The sequence below is a fragment of the Hypomesus nipponensis genome, chromosome 27 (genome assembly GCF_054491055.1).
Source record: "Hypomesus nipponensis isolate SF chromosome 27, ASM5449105v1, whole genome shotgun sequence".
NCBI classification, from domain to species: domain Eukaryota; kingdom Metazoa; phylum Chordata; class Actinopteri; order Osmeriformes; family Osmeridae; genus Hypomesus; species Hypomesus nipponensis.
In genome coordinates, this window is record NC_140387.1 from 4,674,766 (window position 1) to 4,687,500 (window position 12,735).

At 50.9% G+C, this 12,735-nt stretch overlaps 1 protein-coding gene across 3 annotated transcripts in view; it reads left to right on the forward strand.

The window, feature by feature from the left end:
* Nucleotides 1–12,735, forward strand: part of sfswap (splicing factor SWAP) — a 55,565-nt gene that overhangs the window by 12,271 nt on the left and 30,559 nt on the right. For all 3 annotated transcript variants that reach the window (XM_084693672.1, XM_084693673.1, XM_084693674.1), the window contains exons 8-10: nucleotides 2,072–2,336; nucleotides 2,651–2,824; nucleotides 3,262–3,355. In XM_084693672.1, coding sequence (XP_084549798.1) covers nucleotides 2,072–2,336; nucleotides 2,651–2,824; nucleotides 3,262–3,355 — 533 coding nt within the window. The remainder of the gene's footprint in view (nucleotides 1–2,071; nucleotides 2,337–2,650; nucleotides 2,825–3,261; nucleotides 3,356–12,735) is intronic.

A 12,735-nucleotide genomic window follows, 5' to 3' on the forward strand; every position in this document is an offset into this window, starting at 1 on the left:
GTTTGTCTGTTTCTTCCAGACATTTTTCCTGCATTTGTAATGTTGGCCGTTCATTACCCAGAGGGACCCAGTATCTCATTTCAGATCCACCCTTTGCCTCAGGAAGTTTTCCTGGAGTGTCCTAGTTTTACTGTACTAGGGTGGAGTTAAGAGTTCTTCTAACAGCCGGCTCGGTATTGGATTACAAGGTGTGGAGAACCGCCTCCCTTGACCATCACAGGCCTGAAGGGTATCGATTGGTTGCCGTAGCTTCTTGAACCTTCTTGCCGCAGCGCCGCGAACTGTTTGTGTTCACAGAGGCGCGCTGAAGAGCTGCCCACGAGCATAACAATCATCATCATCATCTGGAGAGCCGAAGGAACAGCAGTGACCCTGCGTCCGCAGAGTTCCACACAAACACGTTTGCCCGGAACTTCGCCGGGGCACAGCGCCTGGTATCTCCATCGCTCCTCGTTATTGTTTGGTTGCGCGTCGCGTAGTGTGGCGATCTAACCCCCCCCCCTTAACATGTTCCTCTCACTCCAGTCAACACCCGACAATTGATGTTGAGCACACCCTCGCTTCTGTCCCAGGGTTCTCTCCCCTTTATCCCCTCTCGCTCTCTTTATCTCTCTCTCGCTCTCTTTATCTCTCCCCCCCCCCCCCCCCCCCCCCCCCCGCTCCTCCTCCACATCTCAGACTCCGTCTCATCCGGGCGGGAGCACGATCGAGCAGATAAGCATCCGTCGCTGAATCCTAATCTCTGCGTTTGGCGCCCAGGGAAACGGAACAGGGGTACAAATGAGTATCAAGTGCACAAAACGATTGGCTCTCGCTGCAGGACGCCACTTCCAGCCGACGTGGAGATTGGAAAGTGTCACGACACGCCGGCCAGTCCGGTGACTAACGTGTTGATATCGCACAGAGTGTCCTCGTTCTCATTTCACTGACGAGGCCGGACTTCGCTTCGCCCACCCCCCTCGTCGCCTTATCTTCGTTCGGCATGCTTCGCCGTCGAAGGCGCAGATCGTTGATCGGCAGGCTGCGACACGCACGGCCACACACGCTGGGGCGCATTGTCACAAGCGCGAGCGCACGCATGTTGAATCGGTCAGCCCTCTTCTACGTCTTTTCCCTCCCTTGAGTGGATGCCGGATGTAATGAAACGAAAGCTGAGGCCGTCTCCCCTCCGTGATGAACATATGAATATGGACTCCTCGACAGTCCCACAGGAGTGCACGGCACAAGAATGCCCACTTTTTTGTTTACAGATATGGATGTACACATTCATGTCATTTAAATTTTTACATTTGGTCATTTAGCAGACGCTCTTATCCAGAGCGACTTACAGTAAGTACAGGGACATTCCCCCCCGAGGCAAGTAGGGTGAAGTGCCATCACGCGCCGCCACACCTCAAACGGTTGTTTAAGGTGTCGCTCCTTTTGTCACCCCCTAGAGCCGCGGTTCTGAAAAGCAGCCGATGACTCACTTGCCCCGCGGCATCGAAGGACCTACCAAGGCACTTGTGTTCGTATCCGGTTTTAGAAATGTGTTTTGTACACTCTGGGTGTGTGTGTGTCCCTGTTTCTTTATTGTGTTGGCGCTCTAATGCATTCAATATCCTCCTTTAAAGCATTACCATTTAAATGTGAATACCGGTTGATCCTAATTACTTGGGACGTGAAGAAAAGAATCATAAAAATTTCTTTGTCCCCATTTTCCTATTCCGCCCTCACAGTAAATTTAATTAAGTGGACATTGATCCAGACGTGAGATTATTTTCGTTTTGAATTCCTCTCAACGTCGCATTGGCGTCGCATTGGCTTTAATCGTTGCCTCTGCCTATGCCTGGGCCAAGATCTCATTAGTGATGAAGGCAGACCTGAACGTACATCCGCCACATCCCTCCCACACAAGAGGCAGAATGAATACCCAAAGCTGTCGCATGCTATACAAACACACATATCTGCTAGCTGATGGAGAACACGCGAGTTTATGTATGAGCATTTGTTCAGACGTAAGCCTGAAGCGTTGTTGTGAAATGTTTATTGATGCCTCCCCTCCCCCTTTTTTTATTTTTTATCTTTGCAGCCAACGTAGCCGCAATGTATTATGGGTATTGCTTGCTTCCCGATGGGAGTTACTGCTTAGCCCCGCCTCCGCCGGGCATCGACGCCAACGCCTACTACAGCTCCCTACCCTCTGGCATGATGGGACAGGCCTCCTCCACCGGAGCCCCGCCTCCTCCCGGGACCACGCCCCCTCCGCCTCCTGAGCCAATCATCACAGCAGCTCCGGTCGCAGCCCCTCCCCAGCGTGTCCCCGTCTCCATGCCCCCTGTCGTCGCAGAGACCAGGTGGGTGGACACCTGCTCTTGAACGTTTGGTTTTGTATCAGAAAGCTGTTTGTCAAAAGAGGCAAAGAGAGATGTTTTTGTCCTGTGCACATCATTAGACTGGACATTCTGAGCAGTGAAATTATTGGGGCAACAGACACGTTGTAGGCCTGAAAACACAAAAAGAAAAAAGTACCCATAAAAAAGAGAATAACGATAAGAAAAATGCATATATGTGTATACAGTGTTATGCTGGAATGTTCAGCATCTCACTCCCCTTCTTTCGTTCCTTTTCCCTCACCACATCTCTTCCTTCTCCCTCTCTTTTGGGTCAGCTCCAAGCCCCAGGCTCCAGTGTCTGTTCCAGCCCCAACCCCTGCCCCAACCCCAACCGCAGCCATCATCCCTCCGCCCCCTGACATCCAACCCGTCATCGACAAGCTGGCGGAGTACGTGGCCAGGAACGGCGACAAGTTTGAAACCAGCGTCCGCGCCAAGAACGACCCTCGGTGAGCCCGGACCGCCCGGATGACCAGTCACCAACCAGGGCCTTCAGGCTCGGTCCCACACCCCAGTCACCAACCAGGGCCTTCAGCCTCGGTCTCACACCCCAGTCACCAACCAGGGCCTTCAGCCTCGGTCCCACACCCCAGTCACCAACCAGGGCCTTCAGCCTCGGTCCCACACCCCAGTCACCAACCAGGGCCTTCAGCCTCGGTCTCACACCCCAGTCACCAACCAGGGCCTTCAGCCTCGGTCTCACACCCCAGTCACCAACCAGGGCCTTCAGCCTCGGTCCCACACCCCAGTCACCAACCAGGGCCTTCAGCCTCGGTCCCACACCCCAGTCACCAACCAGGGCCTTCAGCCTCGGTCCCACACCCCATGCAGCCTGCTCACATGAATCTGCCTGTTAGCTTGATGTATGCGTCTGTGCACTCTACAGGTTTGACTTCCTGCAGTCCTGGAACCAGTACAACACCTATTACGAGTTCAAGAAGCACTACTTCATGCAGAAGGAGGGAAACAGCCGGCCAGAGGTACTACTAATGAACGCAAGCACTGTAGCAAAAGGAAACGGCCGATTTGAGCGAGAACCCCACTGTGTTTCACGGTCAACGTTGGCCAAAAATGCCATCCCTGACCGCGCTGCTATAGGCCGTGAGTGTGCGCACGTCCGCTCGTGTGTGTGTGTGTGTGTGTGTGTGTGTGTGTGTGGGGGGGGGGGGGGGTCGTCCTTCCCTCCCTGTTGTGTTTTCTCTCCCTGAGCGTAGCATGTGTTTGCTCGTGTATAGTGATACAGCCCCCCCCCCCCCGTGGTTGGGCTACTCGTTCTTGGCATAGCGCTGCCTTTTTTTTTTATTATTCGTTAATGTGTTCAGAAGGGTAGCTCTTTCAAAGCTGTATGACAGCATCATGAGGGCTTTTATACCCAAAATCAGACAGTTATAAGACGTGTGTCTGAAGAGCCTGTCCTACTGTCCACAGATCAAAAGTCTTCACTAATAGAGCGTGCCCTGGGCTTACTGGCGCAACGCAGTCAGTCTTGAACAGTCATCTTCCTATTTGGCTTTCTCCTTAACACAGCCCTTCAGGGCTGTTCATGGGTTTGTTTTGAGTGCGCCACGACTGCCTCTGGTATTGTTCGTCAAGGCCGCTCACTGGTCTGAGACAGATGGCTGTCTCCATCCCACCTGTTGAGCTGCCTGTTCAGCCTCCAGTTCTCTCTCTCTCTCTGTCTCTCTGTCTCTCTGTCTCTCTGTCTCTCTCTCTGTCTCTCTCTCTCTCTCCCTCTCTCCCTCTCTCCCTCTCTCCCTCTCTCTCTCTCTCTCTCTCTCTCTCTCTCTCTCCCTCTCTCCCTCTCTCCCTCTCTCCCTCTCTCCCTCTCCCTCTCTCCCTCTCTCCCTCTCTCCCTCTCTCCCTCTCTCCCTCTCTCCCTCTCTCCCTCTCTCCCTCTCTCCCTCTCCCTCTCTCCCTCTCTCCCTCTCTCTCTCTCTCTCTCTCTCTCTCTCTCTCTGTCCCCCTCTCTGTCATGACACACTAATTCTGTCTCTCGCAGTTCCTCTTTGTTTCACTCTCTCTACTTCATTATCCCTCCTCCTCCCTCTGAATTTGAATAAGGGCCTTGGGTCTCAAGTGTAACAAAGCCACATGTGTGAATGAACCCAAGGCTAAGTAAAGCATTTAGTGTTGATGCCATACTTTGTTTTCTTTTTTTTCTTTTATTGGAACAAGTCCCGCTAGATGTTTCCCCCCCCCCCTCACACCCAGCAGAACACAGTGAATGGCAGGTATGCCAGATGCCCTTCCTATGTTTCCCCCCGCCCCGCTCTCCAGGGATGGTCAACCTGCCTCACCAGCCAGTTTTTTTTTTGTGTGTCTTCTTACAAATCCATTAGGCCCTACCCCATCACACAAGCTCATCCCATCAACCCAGTATACTAACAAGATTTCCAAACGTTGGCCAGGCAATTTCACATTCGGCTATTTTTGGCAGGGCGCAGGTCCTCTTGACTTTCACTCGGGGAAGGTTTGTCTCGTTTAGGTTTGCGGCGTGGGCTGTTAGCGACTGGTGTGTCTCTCTGGACCCCTCACTAAAGATCCCCGTTCATTTACGTTTGGTCGTTAGCTAACGGATATCGAGTCTGCTGGTGTTTCCTAATGGTTCTATGTAGGAGGGTGGCGCTTTGACGCCAGATATGATAAAAACAACGGTATCAAGGGTGAGCGCAAATGGAAAGACAAACATTTAGAAATCCATTTGCTCACAACTGCTTCGAGTGGTTTATCGGTATTCCCCGCACGTTGCGGCTTGAGCTAATAGCGGGACATCAAACAAATCAACCAACGGGAATGGAAGAATGGCAATATGAAGACTGGTTTCTTTCCCCCCTTTTTGTGTGTTAAACGGCTTTCAGGCGTTGTGTGTGTGTGTGTTGGATATCAATTGTCTATACATCACCTAGTTGAGTACGTTGAGAGAACCAGGGCCATTGGCAGCGCAAGATGGATTTAAGCTTCAAGTTCTTTAATTAGAAAATGGGATCTCAATTAAAACAACACTAAAACGCCAGAACGGAACTATAGGATATATTCTGTCTAATAGGAAATTAATCCTTTCGGTGTTGTTATTGTGATAGTGGTAATTACGTGTCTCTGTGGGTGGATTAGGGTTGTCACGGTACCCACATTTCAATACCAGTTAAATTTCACGGTACTCAATACCATTTCCGATACCAAAGCAGAAAAACTAAAATAGGTTACTGAACAGGCAAAATATTTGTGTGGACTAAGTGTAGACATTAAGCAAACTCAGCACATGACTTGGAGATCATTTGTAGACCTCAACAATATAAATCTTAACTTGGAACATCATTTGTAAGAATTTGAAAAAATGGATTCAACAGAGCTTATATACATCCCAAACCCCAAATTTCGGCAAACAGCGTCATCTAAAAGCCTCTGTAAAAAAATCTGTTAAGCGTGTAGTGCCATCCTTTTGTATGCCTTAGTGTTAGGTATTGCGTTTGCAGAATGCTGCAAACCATAAAGTACTTGAATGGTGAGGTTTTCAAATTGGTTTCTGGAGATGTTGTCATTGTCATCGGACTCACACCAAGTATTTCCATACGGGGCACTTCCACTTGTCTTGTCGACCAAGCTTTTGTGGATTGTGTTTTTTAATACGGCGCTCGTCAGCGTTCGAAAGTTCCCCTCTCCACACGTACCCACGAGCGTCACTTCAGAAATCCTGGTATCGTACCGTTTTTTGGGGGGGGAAGTACCGACTTGATACCGGAGTACCGGTTTTTGTGTGGATGTCTGTTTTATGGTCTTCTTTGGTGTAATAAGATGGATTTCAGTTGTTTTGTCATGGCTTAGTCGGTTTTCTTTCCGTGGCATGGGAGGCTTGGTTGCAAGGTGAGATGAGGCGAGCCTCTTTTCAGAGATGGAATGTGGGTCTCGGGTGGATCATTTCAAATCGAATGATGATGATTACAGAGCTGGGGCTTGCTGTGTTGGATGTTTGGCATGAGCCCCGCTTGAGATTCCAACCGGCCGTTTCAGAAGCACCGAACCCAGGTTCGCTCCGTCATGTTGACTGACCCCCTCGGATCACAGACATCATCGCTTCCGAAGGAGCGCCGCCTAAACCCCCCCGAGACCATCTCCTCCTGGCTTCTTCCCGTGGCAATCGCACCTCCAGCGGAATCACCTTCGCAATTGCATCGCCGTAGTCATTCCGGAGCCACTGAATCGGATCATGCAAGCTCTGCTAAATGAGGATGCCTAGCGCCCAGAGTCTCCTTCAAAAGGGCAAGACGGTGTGTTTTACAACCCCAGCCTGGTTCCGGGTGGGATCTGATGATCCTACTGAAGGCAAACGGCCCCGAGGGGCATTAGTTTCTGACTGGTTCTGATGTGGTCGGAGTGTGTGAATAGTGGATTGAAAAGGGAGAGTGGGTTCAGGGAAAGGACAAGAGAATAATCTGGGCACTGATCTGTTGTCCTATAGACTTAGCTACACTGGAGCACACACGTACATTTGTTTCACTGGGAGCTAAAAGCCAGGTTCTTTCATTAGATTTCCACTCTCAACTCCCCAGTGTGTGAAATTAGTCTTATGCACGAAATAATGTTATGGTGTCAGGACCATTACCGTGTACGCGGTGTCAAGAGTAATACTCATCGTTAAAACATTCTGCCACTTTCCCAGCGCGCTCATACCTCACGTGGCAGGTGTTGGTCTAAACCTAACGTTTGACATTCCAGTGAACTTCAACAGGCCAATCAATCCTTGTTATTCAGAGTTTTTCGGTCACGTGCTGCAATGTCTCTGGCAGGTTTTGAGCTTGACGCGTGGCGTTTTCTCAGAAGCGCACGCGTGCAGGGGCTGTTTCAGTCAGCAACAGTCCTACCGCGATTGTGTTACACTTTTCTGGCGTGTGGCTGAAAAAACAAAACGAAAAAAAAAAAAAAAACACTGCCAACTTATTAGGGTGACCCAGACTTCACAGGCCGTAAACCGCGTTGATACCTAACGTCGGGGGTCGGGTGTTTGTCTGTAGCTTTCACCATGGGCCGCCGACCAGGACCAGGGATTAAACGCGCCTCCATTTCCTGTTCCAGGGCTTGTGAGGGCAATTTGTCTTCTGCCAAATCAAATCCATGACCCCTCCCCTCAGTACAGAGATGAGTGTCTGTAGAACGTGGGCCCTGTGACAGAAGGAGCCTGTTGGCCCCCCAAACGCCCAGCTGATCCATCAACCCTGAGCTCGGCTTATAAAATAGGATTGCCTCTTTCAGCACACTTATTATTATCTGGGGCTTTTGTTGTTTTGTTTGTTATGGGTGGGGGGAAGCCAGACAGGGGGTTCTGTGGAATCAATCAAAGTAGGCAGCAGCTAAAGGTTTTGGGTCTGTTTGGGTCCTCTTTGGTTTTGGTGGTTCAGACTGCGGCGTTACGGGGGGATGAGAGCGAAGGCGCGGGATAGAGGCCGCTCCAGCTTGTGCCGGTGATGTCATTTCCTGACGAGTTAGGCGGGGTGACTGTAGCCGGGTATGTCTGTTGCGTTCCCTATACATTTGTCTCCGTTGTTGGTCTTGGTGTAATCACGCCAGCTGCTGCCATATCTCTCCCTCACCATAAATCACCAATATTGTTTCTTTCTTTCTGTGTGTGTGTGTGTGTGTGTGTTTGCGCTCCGTTTCCCTGTGGAAGAAAATGACTTCTTCAGGCACTGATGGCGGTGATAGCTTCAGCCTGGTGGTTTGGCACCTATCTCTGTGTTATGCTGGAATTACGGCCGCTCCAGTCAGACCTAATGAAAAGCATCCACAGGCTTTCAGGCCCTTAGTAGAGTGAGGAGCCGGCCTGTAATTGGCTGCTATTCAAACGGGTCCTTATCCACCCGGATACATAGACTGGCAAACAGGGAGGAATCTCTTTCATTATTTATGAAAAGGGGAAGAAATAAATTGTATTAAGGCACGAGCAAGATTTGAGTGGCTCATTAAGTAAATGTTGTTACCATTTAATTGAAAGCATGGGGACCTTCTTAGGAGGTGGAGAAAGAGCTTTTCGCTCACAATTATGACTCGATGCTTTTCGATGACAACAAAGGTAAAATGAAGTTTAATATCCCCCCCCCCCCGCCTCCTTGATAATAACAATAAAAAGTAGATAATGGTATGCTGTTCTTCTTAGGTGTCTGCATACTGAATTCCCAGCTCGGCGTCCCATTTCTCGAGCAACGCTACATATTATTGTGCTCCTGTTACCTTTGTAAATAAACGTATCCTGGTTAGCGCATTTGCTTGTAGCCCAGAGCACGGCTGCTCCATTCTCCCCAACAGACTGTTGCAGGTGTGTATTAAGAATAAAAAATAAATAAATAAAAAAGACTTTTGGTAGCCTGTTCATCTCACAATCAGTCTGAGGGAAAAAAAAAAAAACAACTGGTTTTCTGTGTCAGGTTCTTTCTCTCCCACGCACGGGCAATATATTTTCCTTGTTTTTTCTAAATAATTGGATTCAGAGGGCTACTAATGTGAGTGGATTCTCTGCTCAGTATGAGTTGCTGCAGTGAATATGCTTCTCTAAGGCGAGGGGGAAAATATATCTATTTTTAATGGGAATGTTGCGCAACATGCCCCTCATGCCACATTTAGCACCGGTATTAACGTGCGATTCGCCGCGTCGCCAAGCCGTAATCCTCTAAGAGCCCTCACCCGTCTTTGTGGGGACATGGCGTGAAGGCAGACGCCATCAATTAGCAAGGTTGGCGACGTGTTCTCCCTCGGAGCTCTCGGCCTCACGGGGAGCTGACCACCTGAGGCTAAGACGCGTTTGAGATTGCTTGTCTGGGTGTGTGTGTGTGTCGCAGAGCACAAACACACACACACACACACAATCCCTGATATTCAGACGCGCTCATTACTTTTTCCCCGCAGCGCGCCGCTGGAGTGCAGTTCCGGTTCTTTCTCGCGGGCACTCCCCCCCGCGCTGCGGCCATCTTCCCCCCCCCGAGCTTGCTGAGCTCTCTGATGAATACGAGAAGCAACGTGTGCGCGCCTTCCACCCCCTCCCAGCGGCGGCTCACCTCTCCGGTCGGGCCCCCCAGCTGTGCCTGCTTCGCACGGCTGACTTTGGTGTCTCCTTTCCGGGGCAGCGGACGACCACGCTTGCCTGGCCCGGGGGGACGGGCCAGACGCTCCGCGGTGTCCGCCTTCCCACTCTCTGCCCACTGCCCACTCACTCCCACAGGGATGGTGGAAGCAGCTGGTGCCTATCAATATCCTCCCTGTATCGCTCCCCGTCTTCACGTCGGTCTGCTTTGTCTCGTTCAAAGGAAACTCTGGATTCGATTTTTTTATTAGATATTTTTTTTCAAAAGGGCTTCCTGTAGGGATGATTGTGTGTACTTGGTTTTACACTTCCTTACAACACTTTTTTTTTTTTTTTTTTCTCTGCACTACGAGTACGTTTCCTTTCGTTCTCAATGCCGGTGCTGTGGAGAGAGAGCTGTGACTACTTCCCCCCCATACCTGCCTCCCTCCTCTTTTTCTTCACTCCCTCCTTTTTCCCAGTACAAAGATCTATTCATCACCGCTTTCCCGGTCCTCCATCCATCCCCTGCCTGTCTGACTTTAAAGCTTGGTTTGCCACACGGCCGACTGCTCTGCTCCTGTTGTGTGTGTACGTGCGTGTGTGTGTGTGTGTGTGAATGTTGGTGTGCCCCTTTGATGGAGAGTGTGACGATGGCTTCCATTATTGATTCAGAGTGTTTCAGAACCCCTCCAACCCTTATTTCTCTCTCTCTCTCTCTCTCTCTCTCTCTCTCTCTCTCTCTCTCTCTCTCTCTCTCTCTCTCTCTCTCTCTCTCTCTCTCTCTCTCTCTCTCTCTCTCTCTCTCTCTCGCGCTCTCTCTCTCGCGCTCTCTCTCTCGCTCTCTCGCTCTCTCGCTCTCTCTCTCGCTCTCTCGCTCACGATCTCGCTCACGATCTCGCTCAAGAAGTCTTTCTGTTTTGTCCGTGCTTCCCCCCCCCCCCACCGTGCCCCACGCTGAGGTGTAGCAACACCTCCTCCTCCAGGCCTCCCCTCAGGCTCTTCATCGCTCCACTGTGCCTGCTGGGGGAGACGGGTGACATGCATGGGGTGTGAGGGTCGTCTCTGTGTGAGGGTCGTGGAAAGTCCACGACCAGGGCCATGTGAGGGCCAGTCTACTGTGGTCAGACCAGGGTCATGTAGGGCTAGTCTACTGTGGTCAGACCAGGGTCATGTAGGGCTAGTCTACTGTGGTCAGACCAGGGTCATTTGAGGGCAAGTCTACTGTGGTCAGACCAGGGCCATGTAGGGCTAGTCTACTGTGGTCAGACCAGGGTCATGTAGGGCTAGTCTACTGTGGTCAGACCAGGGTCATGTAGGGCTAGTCTACTGTGGTCAGACCAGGGTCATTTGAGGGCTAGTCTACTGTGGTCAGACCAGGGCCATGTAGGGCTAGTCTACTGTGGTCAGACCAGGGTCATTTGAGGGCTAGTCTACTGTGGTCAGACCAGGGCCATGTAGGGCTAGTCTACTGTGGTCAGACCAGGGCCATGTAGGGCTAGTCTACTGTGGTCAGACCAGGGTCATGTAGGGCTAGTCTACTGTGGTCAGACCAGGGCCATGTAGGGCTAGTCTACTGTGGTCAGACCAGGGCCATGTAGGGCTAGTCTACTGTGGTCAGACCAGGGTCATTTGAGGGCTAGTCTACTGTGGTCAGACCAGGGCCATGTAGGGCTAGTCTACTGTGGTCAGACCAGGGCCATGTAGGGCTAGTCTACTGTGGCCAGACCAGGGTCATGTGAGGGCAGGGTCAGGTGGGGGTGCAGAAACGAGCCTGCCTTGTAAGTAGTGGTGTGCTGAAGCATATCAGCGCTGATTAAGCGACTTGATTTGGGTAAATTCAACTGGAACAAGCTGATGAGATGCACGCTGATGTATCTTATTTAGCATTGTTAGCGAGTGCATGGCAGGAATAACAGATGAACTCCCCCCTGTGTTTGTTACAGATGAACTTCCCCCAAAAGTATTTTGTCTCACCGTTTTAATGTTTCACGTTCATTTTCTCAGTTCCTATTCCCAGCTAGTCAGTTTTACATTGTTTGAGATTTGTTTTTTTGATCACTTTTTCCAATGCAGCTCCCAATCTTTATGAAAAATGAGACTAATACGAACACATTTCAGATGTAACATGATTGCTCTCATAACTTCCCAACTTGACATGAAAACGAACTCTCGAGGATGGTGAAGATGGAGTTATAAAACCGAGTTCAAACCTCAACTCTTATCACTTACAGCAGATATTTTTCAAACATCTTTGCCAGAGGCTTATTTTAGGCGGGAGTTTCACCCTCTTGTACATTGTCAAATCCTTCCTTTCTGTGTTGAGAGCATTGTTTAACTACAACTAAATTGTCAGAAAGGGCCTGGAACATTCCGAATTGCATTTCTGGAGGTTTTTCTCACTGTAGCGTGGCCTGAATCATCATTTTTTTATTATTTTTTTATCCTCCCTCCGCTCAGCAGCTTACCACGGAGGGCAAAGAGCAGTCTTTGGATCTGCAAAGCCACTGCTGCTCTGGTTATCTAACTATGCCAGGCGCTGGATTTCCACCGCTCAGGGCTGTGATACGAGCGGGAGAGATGTTCTGCAGATGTGGATTGATAAAGGCTTCCTGTGCTCCCAGTGGTCTCGGCTCTCTGGACCCGGCGGAGGCAGTCGCCCGCGACCCCCCCCCCCCCCCCCCCAGATGAGTGCTGAGGCTGGGCCTCACGGTGACGTCACTGGCCACGTCATCTCTGACCGGGCCTTGTTAGTGGAGGTGAAGTGTGGGCCCGGCTTCAAGTTCGTCTTCCCCTCGACGCCATGTGTCCATTAGAGCCTTCCGACATTTGGTCCTGACCCATCGTCTTCGTACATTCCCATGTCAGCCCCCCCCCCCCCCCCCCCCCCCCCCCCCTCGTGAGTCTGTCTCACACACACACACACCACACTACAGACGCACTGTAATCATATCATGCCTGCCCACTCGCGTGTGATGCAAAAGGATCTCACAATGTTGCCTCTCTCTCATTGGCGGCGTGGCACGGGGGAACGCGGCGTGTCAGGGAGTGTTTGGGAGTCGTAACGAGACGGGGGAACGAGGCGTGCGGCTGGGTGGCGCCATGAAGACGTTCCCCCTGGCAGGATCTGTAATGGAAGGCAGCAGGTCAACAGACCAGAGGCATAGAATGCATAGAAATGCTCCCGCTGTATGAAGACATACAGTCCAGCCCTATGGGAGGGTTATGGAGAACTGATTAAACCCGTGTGTAAGATAGCGGTGATGTGCGTACGCAACGCCGGGGTCGAAGAGGAAGGAATTGCGACGGACC